The 17,361-nt window shown below is 43.7% G+C and overlaps 1 protein-coding gene across 1 annotated transcript in view; it reads right to left on the bottom strand.

The window, feature by feature from the left end:
* Nucleotides 1-17,361, bottom strand: part of LOC124606511 (glycine-rich protein DOT1-like) — a 116,955-nt gene that overhangs the window by 57,310 nt on the left and 42,284 nt on the right. Inside the window, exon 2 of the mRNA XM_047138498.1 lies at nucleotides 16,714-16,806. Within this exon, the coding sequence (XP_046994454.1) occupies nucleotides 16,714-16,806 (93 nt within the window). The remainder of the gene's footprint in view (nucleotides 1-16,713; nucleotides 16,807-17,361) is intronic.

Here is a 17,361-nt window from a genome sequence, read left to right as displayed (position 1 = left end):
CGTCGTTTCAAGAGTTTTTCCTGCCGAGATGGCTGATATTCACTGTCTGCCTGTTACTGCACTAACACTACAGAAGGTGACATCAGTCGCATACTTTCTGCAACAGCTACGTCGCCTGATGGCAGAGTTTCCCACGAGTATCGCCATTCAACCTTTGTTGAGTAGTCCCCCATATAATAAATAACTTTTTAAATTTTTACAAACTGCCAAAATATCTTTTTAATAAGAACGAAGCACTGGGTACATGTTAACTGTTGTTTAATATTACGTTTTATTTTGTTTATAAGTCTACCTGAACTTTTGCACCTCTGTTGTTCCTATATTATTTTCATTATTTTCCTTTTATGTCTTAAATTTGTGTTGCCTGAACGATAAACTCTGTTAATCTGCTCTGTGAAATAATACACGGTTTATCAAAGGCCATAGTTAAACATGTACTTCTACGATTATTTATATTTGTGCCATGATACCAATGTTAATTGTTAATGTTGTTCTTCCATCTTTACAAAACCTGTTGTTCAATATTTTACATGTATGCCAATCAACAGCAGGCTTCTAAAGCCCTCTGTTTAACTTATGTCCTTGTGCTTTCGTATAACTTTGTCGCATACTGTATGTCTATCACTCTAAATGACCGTTAGATCCCGCGGCCAAATAAATAAATAAAATAAAAAAGTAACATAGCCGAAAAAAAGGTCGCAAACGCACGCCTGTGAGGTCCACCTCTACTTGGAGGTACCAGTTCGAATCCTGATGGTGGAATAAATTTCGCCTACCTTATTTGAAGAGTAGAAGTGGCAAACATATTAAGAGCTATTTTTGTTATTTTTTTTGTACAAAACGCGTGTTCAGTGCTATTGTGATCCCACCACTTTGTTACCTGCCCCTGGACTAGATTCAGATGCCAAACAGCGGAAAAAGTCTTTCAAACATGCATTTGAGGACTTTTCTTGTGCCTAGCCGTGCTTACTTCTGGAGTTACAAAATTTAAAAGATATGAGAAATGGTTTTTGTTGACTATAGCTCTACAACTTAAAAAACTAATGCTGTATTTATTTTCTTGCCTCATCGCAAATAAAACGTAGTGTCTCAGTGTTAATCGCATCTGAACAATATTTATTCCTGCTGTTTTGTCAAAAACCGACATTTTTGAGACCTTATCTCTATATAAAATACAAGCCCTGATTCCTGCAAAGAAGAAAATAGTAACCAGCCGCTGTTAATATTGCTATTTGTTTGCACAAATAGCGCCATTACCTGTTTCAAAACAAAAAGGTTCATCCTCATCTACTGTTCACATCTGTGTTCCATTTTGCCGGCCGGAGTGGCCGTGCGGTTCTAGGCGCTACAGTCTGGAGCCGAGCGACCGCTACGGTCGCAGGTTCGAATCCTGCCTCGGGCGGGGATGTGTGTGCTGTCCTTAGGTTAGTTAGGTTTAATTAGTTCTCAGTTCTAGACGACTGATGACCTCAGAAGTTAAGCTGCATAGTGCTCAGAGCCATTTGAACCATTTGTGTTCCATTTGTTGTTGTTTGCGTAAGATGTTGAACAAAAACAGTCAACGACTTACATAAGCAAACAATGTAAAACCAAGCAGTCGTCTTAAAATGAAGCTGTCGGCTCGAACCGGTAACGGCGCAGTTTGTGAAAATAAGCAGCTGTATTGATAGTGTCTGATTGTTTTCTTTTTGCATCCAAGCAGTCCGTTTCCCGGTGTGGCACTCAGAACGTCCTTAAGAAAGAAATTATTTTCTAATTTGCGTCATTTTTTGAGGTGATGCGGTGAGCAGCATATTCTAGGGTACCAGAATACCTTTTCAGTTGTTTGAATGCAAATCAATTACGTACAAACAGAGATGCATTGTTTTTTGATTCTCCCAACAAATTCAGATTTGGGACTTAGAACATTTTCCCTTTTCCACTAGTTATTTGGCCGGTAAGGTGATGGCATAACATCCTTGAACATCATACTTCGCGCCAATCGCCTGGATTAACTTCTAAACATCTCCGCGGTGCCTTGTGGATGGTGGACATGTGACACTGTTGATGGGACATTTAGCCTGTCGGCCCCTTGGTGCTTTTTAAGCGGAGCTGGCTATGTACCTGCACCGGGTTTCGCCATCTCTCTTCTCTCGTCGTCGTGTAACACAAGAATGACGTCATACTACACACACACATCCATTTGGCCCCTACACCCATTTACTCTCAACAGATACGCTAACGACTCAGGCCTCACACATCGCAGGAAAAATGGTTCACGGAAGGCCGTGAAACACGACGAGATATGTCAGGTTGCACCACCCACACCAACCCCCGTAAAGATCGATACCTCATCGTCTAAGGCGCTGCAGTCATGGACTGTGCGGCTGGTCCCGGCCGATGTTCGAGTCCTCCCTCGTGCATGGGTGTGTGTGTTTGTCCTTAGGATAATTTAGGCTAAGCAGTGTGTAAGCTTAGGGACTGATGACCTTAGCAGTTAAGTCACATAAGATTTCACACACATCTGAACATCTGACACCTCATACGAATGGCGTTGCAGGACAGATCTGCGTCCTCCTCGGCTCTGGCGCAACAGTGATACAGTGTAACACCATCGTACACTATCAGGGGTGGCAGTCTGTCTCCGTTTATTACGGCATGGGGTACGTGCACGTCGTCCATTTCTCCACCTACCTTTGATGAATGTGTAGAAAAATGATAGACATCAATGGTGCATAGAACGACGTCACTGGGGACAGGAATGGCATCAGATAATGCTTTCGGACGAATCCAGGTTCGGTCTGTTTGAAAATGAAAGTCGCGTTTTGGTTCGCCGCAGGGATCACAGTGACTGCATTCTCACAAGATATACAGCGCCATCTCGAGGCCTTATAGTGTGGGGTGCTATTGGGCCCAACCACAAATAACGGTTCGTGCGTGTCCAGGGCACGGTGCCCAATAGACGACATCCTGCGACCCGCAGCCACACCCTTTCTGCACAACACCCCAGACGCCACTTTTCAGCAAGACAACACACTACCACATGTTACTGCAATGAACACTTGCCTTTTTGGTGTCACAGACTGTCAGCCTTTCGCCCTGGCCCACCAGATCACCAGACTTGTCGCCAGTCGAAAAGGTGTGGAATGACAGGTGCAGGGCTGTGACCCAATGCCAACCACCAGAGATGAACTTGGAACCATGTGCATGCAGCATAAATGGCTATACCACAGGATGCCAATCGCACCTTATACGCGTCGATGCCACCATGCTCAAGTTGTCAGGGCCCATGGTGAAATGAGTGTCTACCAGGCATCACGGCACATGCTGGTCCGAGGTGCCTAAAGTGCTAATTCTGTAGAATATACTAATATACAAGTCCTCTGAATACGAACGTCCTATCTCTAGTCGTTCAAGGTATTCTGTTTTTTCTGAAAATGAGCATATGTGGATTGTGTCGTAAACACACCTTGTGAAACGGGAAGCCGGTTCCTCGCGTGCAGCAGAGCATGTAGAGCAAAAGGCTGACAACCTGTGACACTAAGAAGACAAGTGTTCATTGCAGCAACATGTTGTCGTGTGTTGTCTTGCTGAAAAGTGGCGTCTGGGGTGTTGTGCAAAAAGGATGCGTGCTGTGAAGCGAGGGATTTGAAAGTGATCTGATGTTCAAACTCATTTTACATCCAAACGGTACATTTCTGGACATTGCTCCCTATCAAAACTTTATCTACTAGGTCCCCGTCTACAACCCCTAGAAGCTGGTAATAGGTAGTGTGAAACAATCTCTGAAAGCTGATGAAATCTTTTCGGACTTTCATCCGGGTAGCTGCATCGAAAATCCGCGACGTTTTGATGAGTGTCATTCTCATCATCTTCGCCATAAGACGATCAGAATGACACTCATCGAGACGTCGCGGCTTTTCGACGCAGCTACCCGGATGGAAGACCTAGAAGGTTTCATCAGCAGTATACACCGGGAAAGCCTACATTAACATATAATCTCTGAAAGGTAGCGAATACAGTGTGTTCACTTTTAACTTTTCACTGGCTATAAACAAGGATAACAAGTGAAAGGTCGGAAATTTTACCGTATGAGAAACTTCAAATTTTTTTCTCCGCAGAGATCACGAAACGATTACTTTTTTTAATTGCCCAGGAAACGAAAAATGCGCGAAGTGTGAACGCCTAAATTGTTATAACAGCAGAATTCCACCTCTAGTACCACATAAACGTTGGATCACCTAGCAATGACAATATGTTAAAAGCGTTGACTCATTTTCCAATCCGTGCCAGAGCGTAGTCGAAATGAACACGTTAACAGGCGTTGTGGGATGTACGCTGAGGTGACAAAAGTCAAGGGATATGCACATATACAGATGGCTGTAGTATCGTGTACACAAGGTATAAAAGGGCTGTGCATTGACGGTGCTGTCATTTGTACTCATGTGATTCATGCGTAAGGTGTCCGACATGATTATGGCCATCCGACGGGAATCGACAGACTATGAACGCAGAATGGTAGTTGGAGCTAGAATCATGGGGCATTCCATTCCGAAAATCGTTTGGGAATTCAGAACTCCGAGATCCACGGTGTCAAGAGTGTGCCGAGAATACCAAATTTCAGGCATTATCACGACCAACGCAACGACCGACAGCCTTCCCTTAACGATAGAGAGTTGCGGCGTTTGCGTATAGTTGTCAGTGCTAACAGACAAGCAACACAGTCTGGAAAACCGTGGCCTGGTCAGATGAGTCCCGATTTCAGTTAATAATAGCCGATGGTAGGGTTCGAGTGTGGTGCAGTCCCCACGAAGCCAAGGAGCCAAGTTATCAACAAGGCTCTGTGCAAGCTGGTGGTGGGTCCATAATGGTGTGCGTGTGTTTGCATGGCATGGACTGGGTCCTCTGGTCCATCTGAACCGATAATTAACTGGAAATGGTTTTGTTCAGCTGCTTGGAGATCGTTTACAGCCATCCATGCACTTTATGTTCCCAATCAACGATTGAAATTTTATGGTTGGCAATACGTAATGTCACCAGGCCACAATGGTTGGCAATTGGTTTGAAGAACATTCTGGTCCGCAGCTCGTGGTCGTGCGGTAGCGTTCTCGCTTCCCGCGCCCGGGTTCCCGGGTTCGATTCCCGGCGGGGTCAGGGATTTTCTCTGCTTCGTGATGACTGGGTGTTGTGTGATGTCCTTAGGTTAGTTAGGTTTAAGTAGTTCTAAGTTCTAGGGGACTGATGACCATAGCTGTTAAGTCCCATAGTGCTCAGAGCCATCTGAACCATTTGAAGAACATTCTGGACGATTCGAGCGAATGATTTGGCCACCCAGATTGCACGACACGTATCCTATTTAACATTTTTGGGACATAATCGAGAGGGCAGTTCGTGTGCAAAATTATGCGCCAACAACATTTTTGCTACTATGGACGGCTATAGAGGCATCACGGCTCAATATTTCTGCAGAGGACTTTCAGAGACTTTTTGAGTCCATACCACGTCGAGTCGCTGTGCCACGCCGGGCAAAAGTAAGTCCGACACGGTATTAGGAGGTATCCCATGACTTTTGTCACCTCATGTGTTCTCTTTCCAAGACCGCTCGACTGTCTATGAAAACAGGTACAACATTGCATCAAACAAAATGCTTAGTTGTTTAGTACTCTTGTCGATAGAAAATTTGCAGGTATAACCAGTTCAGTTTAATAATCTCTCGTATGAGAACTGTAACAAGTCGAAAACCTTATACTGACAGCCTGAACCGTTACGTGTATAAGCACGTACGTCGTCTACCTGAACAAGTGATATAACCGTGGTGAAATAAACCTTTCAACCACTACTGCAATCAAAATTGGTGGCGCTTTTCATATTCCTCGTGTATGCTATACAATGAAATGTTTGAGGTCTAGTGACTTTGGAAAAAACCACGCTGTCTCTGCTTTAGGTCGGCGACGATTTAAAGAAATTTTTGCCATCTCATCATGGCCAGTGAATCACTGGAAGTTATCAAAGTAGTGGTGGAATAACTTTCTCTCTTTCTCTCTTTTCTGTCATTATACCCGTTTCAGGATCGACACATAACAGATGTTCTTCTTCCTGGATTTAGCATCTGTTACATGTGTAGCGGAACCCATTTGTCACCACATCACCATTTACACACAGGTGGAAAAGAATGGTTTGTCCAGTTTGTTTCGATCAATCGTGTGAACTCTATTCTGTCAGTTTTAGTGTTCCAAATTGGTTGTGTTGAAGATGGAAAACCAGCCCTGCATTTTCGTAGATAAGTGTTGGAATGCGACCTGAGAATCACACTATGACTGTCCAGAGTACATTGCTGTATCAGACTAACAGCCGTCAATCCGGCGGGCGGACTTGATCTGGAGCTGTATCACCTTTCCTCTTGTAAACTAGTGCACAATCAGTTACGCTCATGAGTGCATTATCAGAAATGGAATTAAGGCACAAAGCAATGACTGACATTAGCTACTAGAGGGCGCTGATCAATGGACAACTTGAAAATTTGTGCTGGACCGGGACTCGAAGGCACGTCTTCTGCTTACTAGGCGGATGCGCTGACCACTGCACTATGCGGACGCAGTGGTCATAGTAACTGCATCGACTACTCCACCAAGTCACCTGTCACATAAAAATTCTCAACTTATCCTCACACTACTGATGTAGTGCCCCTTGTCCATTATTCTCATTTCTCGCGGCATTTCGGGTATACCAGGATAGTCAGTGTAGCTACAATGACCTCTGTGTCCGGATGTCAGCACAGTGGTCAGCACATCTGCCTTGTGAGCAGGACACCTGGGTTCGAGTCCCAATCTGGCACAAATTTCCGCTTTCGCCATTGATTTAAATCAGTGCACATTAGCAACTAACGCCAGTCATTTCTTTGTGTCTAGATTCATAATAGCTTTGGGATTAAAAATACGTCCGTTCTTTCGGACAAGACCAGAAGGACAGACACTGTATGCAAAATTGGAATTGATTCCTCCAGCAATAAAGTGTGGAATGTCTTTGAAAATACAGACCCGTCACCAATGCAAAATCCTAGCAAATCTCTTAGACTGGCTTCAGCCGAAACAACCGACATCTGTGTCCTCAGCATGAAGTGATATTCAACACTGCCGTGCATATGGTTAGGTGTCGCCTCAAGCTGTTGATAAATAAGCAAAACCCGCATCCTGGAGACGTGAGTTAGCATTTGGAGAACCTGGTGGGCGGGGACGAAGTGCATCGGTACACAGCAGCCTATACAGGTACCTGCGTGCTTCTCTGTCCTCTGGGACTTTTCTGACGCACTCAGTTGAGTCACCGCCAGGTTTAGAGGCTGAGGTGAAAGCTTCGACGTGCCAGTGCGAGAGATACATCTTGTTAACAATCCTTTGTGCGCTGGAAGCACGATGTACTGCTCAAATGTCATGATGTTTTTACGATGTAACCTTTCGTCATGCCGACAACTGAACAGATGTCTTCTCAGTCAGAAGAGTTTTATCTGATACATTTATGCACATTGTGCTTCTGAACTACAGTTTCGTCACTTTGCTCCAGTGCCAGTCGTAATGAAGACCGATGCACAAAAAATAATAAAATAAAATAATAAAGTAATAAAAAATAGAAGAAGATGGGGGAAAGTAGTCACAGCGGGAAAATTGCCACTGCATTATTTTTTGCCTTGAACAGTGCTGCTGTATGCTGACAAGTGGCCAGACTCGCTCTAACGTACCTCATCATTAATGCCAGTGAGTTTGACAGATGAAGCTTGTTCCGTTATCTTTCAGTAAAATTTTTTCTGTTTTTCAGTCGTCTGATGTAAAGAATATCATTTATATTATTCTTCTTATCTCATTCGTACAGCAATACTCTTTTACAATGTCAGCGTTTACACACTGTCTTTTGGGCTACAAATGTAGTTTCCCAGTTCTTTCCGTTTGATACTTTCATCCGTGAACCTCTAATGCCGAGACGGAGTCCGATCGGTAAAAGTAGATGAACCAATGGTCGGGAAAAGTGGCCTGGATGTTTACTTCCATGTATCGCTCGTAAAACATCTAGGTTCGAGTTCTGGCCCAACACAAATCTTCAAGTTTTCCCGTTGATTTAAATCAGTGCCCACTAGCAGCTAATGTCAGTCATTTCTTTGTGTCTTAATTCCAATTCTGATAATGCACCCATGAGCGTAACGGACTCTGCACTAGGAGAGCTGGTACAGATACAGATCAAATCAGCCCGCCGGATTGGCGGCTGTTACTCTGATACAGCAATGTACACCGGACAGTCTTAGTGCGGGTTTCAGGTCGCAGATCAGGTTAATTTCTGAAATTGTCATCCGTCTCCGTTCTGTTATATTTTTGGCCTAATATAGAAAACCGACTGCAAACTATCTGCCTCCACCGCTTAGTACGGTTTGAAATACTAGAACATCAACATGCCTATACAGTACCTGTCGGGATATCAGAACAACAGATATATGATCCCGTTGCGATGGCAATGGGTACATAATCTGTAAGCAGGGGAAAATGGTCACGATATGCCTTGAGAAAAATAAATATAGTTCCAGCACTCATTTCTCACTTAAAAATATTTGGTGTGGTACCTTATAGATTCAAACTGTGAAAGCAGCAAACTTCTACCAGCAACCATCAGTCGGGAAAATTTAATTACCTACAGAGCAAAAATTTTAACCCACCATTCCTTGTAATGCAATGTGTATAGAATTTAAACATACAGAATTTAAACAACGGCACTACACTCTCTGTCTTGATTTTGTGGTATATCTCTCCAAAACGATTTTGAGCCGATCTACCCAATCCTCAGACATTTCATTGTGCAGATGTGCACGTGGTGTCTGCCGTAGTTGAGCCATACTGACCAGAAGGAAGGAAGATTACGATTTAACGTCCTGTCGATGACGTCAGACGGACCACAAGTTTGGATTGCGGAGGTCAGAGAAGAAAATTAAGGGTAGCCATACAGAGGAACCATTCTAGCATTCATTTCAGGAGATTTACGGAAAGCACTGTAAACCCAAATCTGTAAGACAAGGCGGGAATTTAAATCGTCGGCCTCCTGACTGCGAATGCAGTGTTCTAACACTGTACCACCTCGTTGGGTATCACTGGGTCGAAACTTTTAGTACAATACAAATTGACGGGTTTTCTCTCTTTAGCGTTGTTGCCATTTTTTTAAAATTGGATTTAGTGCACCGAGGGCTTTCGTCTGTCCTGGATTTGGAATTATTATACACTCCTCTGCCAAATTCACGGACAAGATAGATAAAGTAACGAAACGTATTGAATACTCGCTGGAACTGAATAAAAGTGTGGGAGCATGTTGACAGAGGTCTCCCAGTACTGCACAGAAAGGTGCATGTCACATGTAGTGTGGTCAGCGAGACTATAGCGTCGTATGGAGCCGGCCCCACAACACTAGGCAACTGAAGGAACGAGAAAAGACAGTGTCTATCAATCAGCGATCAGTTACGATGTACTGTGATGGTGGTCTTGATTACAACATTGACTTCATACGGGGAAGAATCATGGGGAAACTGGAAGATGTACGAAGTGTGACGACTCTTGCCTAGTGCTTTGGTGTTACTCACAACATTGTTTCAAGTGCAACGAGTGTGTTACAAACCGCAGGCACTGTTGCCTAAAGGAGAGGAGGGGGTTGACCACGGTCAACTAGAGAAGCAGACGGGAGCTACCTTGTGCAACAGGCGGGAAGCGACTCATGTCAAACAGCGGGTGGAACTGCAACCACACTTAACAGGACTGAAATGCACACAGTCTCACTCCCCACAATGCCACGGCGACAGCATAGGGGTGATCTCTTAGTGTGACGACCAGTACGTTGTGTTTCACTGAGACCTGTTCATCGGCGGTACCGTTTGCGATGGTGCCAAGAGCAGAGGGACTGGACCTACGCCGGTCGCGGTGGTCATGTGGTTCTAGGCGCTGCAGTCCGGAACCGCGGGACTGCTACGGTCGCAGGTTCGAATCCTGCCTCGGGTGTAATGGACCCAGGAATGTTGTCGAACATGATGGTTTTTGTGGTGTCACCGTCAGACACCACACTTGCTAGGTGGTAGCTTAAATCGGCCGCGGTCCATTAGTACATGTTGGACCCGCGTGTCGCCACTGTCAGGATCGCAGACCAAGCGCCACCACAAGGCAGGTCTCGAGATACGGACTAGCACTCGCCCCAGTTGTACGACGACTTTGCTAGCGACTACACTGACGAAGCCTTTCTCTCATTTGCCGAGAGACAGTTAGAATAGCCTTCAGCTAAGTCAATGGCTACGACCTAGCAAGGCGCCATTAACCATTTTAAGATAGAGTCTCACTTGTATCATCAAGGAATGCTGTATACAAATGATGGATTAAAAGTTAAGTATTATAGCAGCTACGTACTTTTCTTGCTACCATTCATTACGTATCCTGTTTCAGACCTCTCTAGCCTACGTGAGATTAGCGCATGCCTTTCGGCTACTTCAGTGTGGCGTAGCTGTCTTGTTACGCCACAACAGTTTTGGTCGTCCAAGTTTTATGGTGTGGGGAGGCTTAATGCTGCATGGGCGTACTGACCTGCAGATCTTTGAACGCGGTATGTTCGCAAAAAAATGGCATATGTGTGTGAAATATTATGGGACTTAACTGCTAAGGTTATCAGTCCCTAAGCTTACACACTACTTAACTTAAATTATCCTAAGGACAAACACACACACCCATGCCCGAGGGAGGACTCCAACCCCCGCCGGGACCAGCTGCACAGTCCATGACTGCAGCGCCTTAGACCGCTCGGCGCGGTATGTTCGCCAATGAACGATATTGTGGCACTGTGGTCCTTTCCCATGTGCGTCTTTTCACGGATGCATTCGGCTCTGACTTAATTTTTATCGATAACAATAAAGGAGCACATCGAAAATCGCAGGCTGAGGAGCTCTTGGGAAAGAGGATATTCGATGAATGGACTGGTTTCTCGTTCCCCGACTTGGAGAGGTGTATTATGGCATGTCTACAGGCATCTACATCTACATCTACATCCATACTCCGCAAGCCACCTGACGGTGTGTGGCGGAGGGTACCTTGAGTACCTCTATCGGTTCTCCCTTCTATTACAGTCTCGTATTGTTCGTGGAAAGAAGGATTGTTGGTATGCTTCTGTGTGGGCTCTAATCTCTCTGATTTTATCCTCATGGTCTCTTCGCGAGATATACGTAGGAGGGAGCAATTTACTGCTTGACTCCTCGGTGAAGGTATGTTCTCGAAACTTCAACAAAATCCCGTACCGAGCTACTGAGCGTCTCTCCTGCAGACTCTTCCACCTTAGTTTATCTATCATCTCCGTAACGCTTTCGCGATTACTAAATGATCCTGTAACGAAGCGCGCTGCTCTCCGTTGGATCTTCTCTATTTCTATCAACCCTATCTGGTACGGATCCCACAATGCTGTGCAGTATTCAAGCAGTGGGCGAACAAGCGTACTGTAACCTACTGTAATCATATAGGAGTTGTCGACTGCAGTGGTCGAGGAATGAAACGCCGTAGCACAAGAACTCCTTAGAAAACTTGTGGTCAGAATCGGAACCCGTTGCACATCATCCACTGGCGTCCGCGGCGATAGCACGCCCTGTTAAGAACCGTGTCCCACCTTTTGTAACGTACAGGGGACCATCACACTCGTAAATCGCGGTGATTTTAGTGTAATTACTGTCTACGAATAAAAATGTCATTTCTGTGCGTCTCATAAGGTCTTCGTTTCAGTTATCTTCTGTACTACACGGTGGTAGTTCTTTCTATGCGTGGTCGAGATTTTATCGTACTGCTTCACATTGGCAGTGATATGTCATGGAAATGTCAGTTTTGCCTCTAAGGTTTGCACACCAACGTGCATTTATTGCCAAACGCCATGACATTACAATGACCCGGGAAAGGAGAGAATCGGGGACGGGAGTAGAGTCGACAACAGAAGCAGAATTGTTCCATCAATCATGTTCCCGCAAACGGGCCGTTTGTGAGGTAACTGTGATTGTGTGATTACTTCAGCATGAAGCATTTTCTTAGTACAAATGTATCTGAAATTTAAATATTTCAATTTCATCCCTATCTATGGTAACTGAAGAAAACTTCAAAAGCCAAGGTTGCTAGAAAAAAATATTATTGGATGAATGGTTTCGACGGAGCTATGCTGTTATCATCGGATCTTATACTTTGATGACATTATAGCTCTGTCGAAACCGGTAATCCAATAAAATTGCTTTTTTAGCAATCTTGGCTTGTGAAATTTTCTTCAGTTACCACACACTACAGATCGCCTCCAGCTTGAGCATGTCAGGAATATACAATGACGAAAAAAAAAAAATCGCAGCACGAAGGAGTTGTACGACATAAACGAAAGTTGGTAGGAGTGTTTCTACACATGAAAGTTGACGTCGAAACTTAGGCCCGATCGCATAAGAGTGGCGTTCTATGAGGTTGCAAACTACGTGTCCTGTAAGTAGCCGCTGTAACGGTCGTGAGAGTAAGTTACCTTTTAGACTGGTCGCCGTGAGTTGACGTCAGTCAAGAATGCCTTCAGGGTGACAAAGACGCCATTATCGACACCTCACTGAATTTGAACGAGGTAGCAGGCATCCTAGAGAGAATTGAAAGCGTGAAGTGCCAATGGATCGGACACGTAGCTCAATAAGATAACAGGAGGTGGACCCTTAGAATTGTTCACTGGAGACCACGGGACCACAAGAGAGGCACTAGAAAATTCCAGAAGAGATGGCTTGATGAGGTGAAGCCGGTAGCGGGAACACGATGGTACCAGGCGGTTCAAGATCGAAGACAATGAAAAGGTATGGAAGAGGCTTCTACCCAGCAGTCGACAGAGATAGGCGGAGGGATGAAAAGAAGAAGAAGAAGTCAATGTAAGACCAAGTGCCCATCATAAATTAAGTTAGAAGCTAAACAATGGGAGTGTATGTGGCTTTTCGTGACAATGACGAACTAATGACTTCACCAATTGTTGTAACTTGGAAATGGATGCTTCACATCTGAAACCGATCGTTAAATAAATCTGAGACTGTATACTGTGCTATATTACTGTAATAGTATTCAGTTGGACCACATACTCAGTCAAAAAATAAATAGTTTTATACGGGCTGCTGAGTGCGTCACACAGTAGCTAAGAAAAATAAGCACTTTACATTGTCTCTTTCTTTGTTTTCACGCTCGACGTTCAAAGAAGCCAGAACTTTTTCTAAATGTCAGTAGCTTGTTTTAGAGTGAACTCTGGCTACATCGTCCTGATTTTTCTCTTAACTCAGTAATATATCTCCTTGTTAACTCTATCACATTTAGTTGGTGTTAACTCAGTGGATGTCATAACAGCTTTAAAGTGCCAATAATCCTTCTGATAAAGTCAGAGTTCATTGTTAATAATTGGCTGTCAAGTGTGATTACTTCTGTGTGCAGACCAGAATTGTCACCACTTGTTCTCTTCACTGCGCGCAGTTCGCGCCGAGGTTGACATTCACGTTGCTGTGTTACATGGAGAACGATGGTGAGTGACACGGTTTAAGGAGACAGCCGACTGATCGCGACCGGCGCAGAGGTGTGTCAGCGGTCAAAGCGAGGCCCGGAGGTCGGCGGCGGCTTGGCAGCTGCTCCGGCCAACGTGCGCGCAGTTCATCGTCACACATCTGGACTCTCCGTCTCGGCTGTTTATTTTATATCTGGGGATGCGTTTTAACGCTCAGTAGCTCGGTAAACAGAAATCTGAGAAATTCTCCAAATATTAGTACGAAAAGCTTGTAACTTGTTCCTCGGTTGCGTTAGTGCTACGTGTACAATTTCTGGAGGAACCCTCCCGAACTCTGCTTTAGACGAGCGCGCCGTCGTCTTGTGGCTTCCTTTCACTGTACATTTCCCTTCACCTGCCTTCTTTTCATCTCTTAGTGCCCAGCGTTACACTAATGGTACACTTGACAGTACTGGACTTTTATCGATGTTTGGACAGCAACGAACTTCTATAACCTTGTCACTCTTATTTAAGGATTGTTGAACATTTGTTCTTTCAGTTTTGTGTTAGTAGTTGTGAGAAGCAGTCCACTATTGGCAACAATTGGCAATTGAATTTAAACAATTTTTGTACACCCAGAATCTCACCCCGCCATCGATTCAAGTAAGTAGAACGATTAAAACATTTTATCATTCAGGTTCAAAAGCGCAGATACTTTCTTAATAAACTAACAGTCGCTTGGTATTTATTGAAATTTGTGCAATATTATTTGTATCGCAGGGTCATGTTCTACAGTTTCAGCATTACGTAAAAGTAGTATTGAGATACTCGTAGAACTTGAGATATTTGTGCAACTTGTTTGGAAGTTTGACTTTGTTAACCTTTTGTAAAGAACAAAGTTTTGGGGGTTCAGGAACTGTGACAGAAAATCGTATTGTCCAATGCTGTCTCCTTCCACAGAAGAAAGAAATAGAATACGATGGTGGAGGTACTATTCATTCTGAAAAAAAAGAAAAAGAAAAGGAAATACCCCACTGGACAAGTCCGATAGGTCTCGTGCTCTAAGCGTTAAATTCAAACCTAACTATGTATATAGACAGTTCATCTATACGTTTTGATGGGTGAATTTACGAATATCAAAATATGTGACATTAGTGGCTGTATCTTTTGATTTTATTAACTTCGAAGCTTCACTTTTTATACCCCCAACAGACTGCACTCCCTAGTAGTCGACGTAAATTTCAACATGATACAGAAACAGTGGTGTTGATCGACGGCCAGGCCGACAACAGGGTGATACTGTAATAGTATGACAGTTCGATTGTTTCTGCAGCATCAAATACAACTGGTGTGAACGTAGTAACGATTGTTGAAAGCTACTCTCAGCGGTCAAGGAAACACATCCTTGACAAAATACAACATGGGATGGAATTGATCTAATGCATCAAAATGTGAATCAGTGCAGGACAGAATCCGTAAGGGGAAATTGTACAAGACTCTTTTTCACTTGGTTACTGGTATCACCTCACAAAATGCCTGGATTTTCTCTTCAAAAATGGAAATACAATTTCACATGCGAATTTTCGAAGGGAAACAGGGCAGGTGTACTTGAGGAGGTATGCGGCGCCTCTGGAAGGACCTGGACTTATACCGCACTCCACTAGTGTAACAGATGAGTTCCAGATTAACAGCTACTGAACAGAAGACGATGGGCTGGAATAAATTGTATAACATCAGCACATACTCAGCGGAGAAATGTAATGGGGAACTGTGGTGACTGCTTTGCTGCTTATTATGCCAAGTAATTTGTAACTTTTGTTTCTGATTTTTAATGTGTACTCGTGTTCAATTTATTTCACTCGGTATTAAAATGTCTAACTTTTCAGATAAATTTATGTTTTGGTCTCTCTAGTGCCTAGTAGTGCTCACAGGCTGATTCAGCTGCCCCTACCTATCCGTTTTAAGTAACCTGCAATGCCTTCAAAATCTGCATATGACATATTCCTATTCTTTCGCTCGTTACACAGAGTCAGTTAGTCATACAGAAAAAAATGAACTAAAATTTTTTGTAGGAAATTTAATGTAGTTAAATTTTGTACTGCGATATGTTGTCGCTAGAGGCCGTAGTTTTCGAATTATTCAAGAGAAATGTATCTGGAAAAGTTACCTTCAAACGCATTTTTCTTGAATAATACGAAAACAATGGCCTCCAGCGAAAACGTATAGTAGTACAAAATGTAACTACATTAAATTTCCTACGAAAACGTTTAATTCATTTTTTCTGTATGATTAATAGTTTGTGAATGACGAGGGAGGGAATATGAAAATCTTGCTCATAGTATTTGAAGGTGTTGCGAATTGATTAAAACCCATAGTTAGGGGCAACTGAATCACCCTCTATATGATATGTATATTATACGAGTATTAAATCTAGAAAGGTAAAATTGTTTTTTCACTGTAAATGCTCGTTTTTCAGTGAAACAAACGGAGCATAAACAACATACGTCCAATGTGTTAATTACACACACAAAAATAACGTAAACTGACGGAAACAGAAAGTATTATACTTTGATCGAACGCTACCAAGCTGATACTCCAGTATTTCCAAGCCTTCAGGGTTCGTTGCTTAAAATTTCAACCCTATGTGAGCTTTTTTCTGTACAGAAAACAGCCATTTCCCCAGATATGGATAGTTCCAGACTACACCGCGAGAAGATCGTAGGCCTGCTCGGTTGGCTCTGACGAACAGAGGAATGACGAACAGCTGAAATCTGGACGGGGCTTAGAGGTAGAGAGTCACAGCGAATCGTCGGGAGCAGATTAATGAAAGCTGCGTTGCCATGCATCGTTTTCTGTGCGACAGACAACAGTCAACTGGAAGAGTGAATGGCGTTCTAGAGTGTTCAGCGATGAGGGCCACTTTTGTTTCTGGCGGTCAGGCCTTGTGAAGTGTTACAAGAAGCAGCGAGCTTCAAGACCCATAGCTCTCCATTTCCTGGATTCATGGTGTAGCCAGTTATTGCTCAGGACAACAGGAGTGATTTGGTATTTGTTGAAGGGAGACTGGCATACTGGACTGTGGCAAGACATGGTTGGTGAAGGGATAACGAGGATGCCAGTAACTTATTCCAGCATGACAGCGCTAGACTAACTCTGCATTTCACATCACAAACACTTTTTTCGATAAAGAGAAGTTCACCGCAAAGTCGGGCCTCTTACCTGCGCCGGAATGCGAGCTGGAGCTGGAACTGGATATGGAACCGGAGCCAGAGTAGGCGCCGCTGGGAGATCTCCGGACCCTGATGTAGCTTCCTGCAACAAACGTGAGAAAAGCATCTGTCAGACCACGCGCCAGACCGTATGTGCCAGTATAACAGCGTACGCCTCGATGTATTTTCGCCCTCAAAGGAGACGGGACAGACGCCTCAGCTGTTGGAAATTGCTGCATCTTCCCTTTCTATGCAGAAGTAACAAATGGGATACCTTTCGCCTATTTTCAGAATTTTTTTTTAGGAGTACCGTTTATTTATAACGAACGTTCCTCAGAAATAATACTACTAATATCATTTGAGTGATATTTCCGCAATTTGAGTGTACAGAGCCAGAGCCACACAACATGTACAGCAAACATGGTGTGAAAATATACCGTATCTTTTCAGGCCAAGTTCATTGTGTGATCATATTATTTTATGGCTGGAAAACATGTTTGTTACCTGTCTGCCACAAATTGCGGTGATTTTGTACATACGTATATGCTGGGACACCCAGTTAATAGATCTTGACGTTGATTTCTCTCAATTAACTCTAATTACATTCAACACTGTTGTATTGATAAAGACTTAAGGCCGAAATCGCGATGGTGATAGA

The sequence above is a fragment of the Schistocerca americana genome, chromosome 1, assembly GCF_021461395.2.
Source record: "Schistocerca americana isolate TAMUIC-IGC-003095 chromosome 1, iqSchAmer2.1, whole genome shotgun sequence".
NCBI lineage: Eukaryota > Metazoa > Arthropoda > Insecta > Orthoptera > Acrididae > Schistocerca > Schistocerca americana.
Note: the sequence above shows the minus strand (reverse complement) of the source record. Positions and strands in the feature narration are given on the sequence as shown.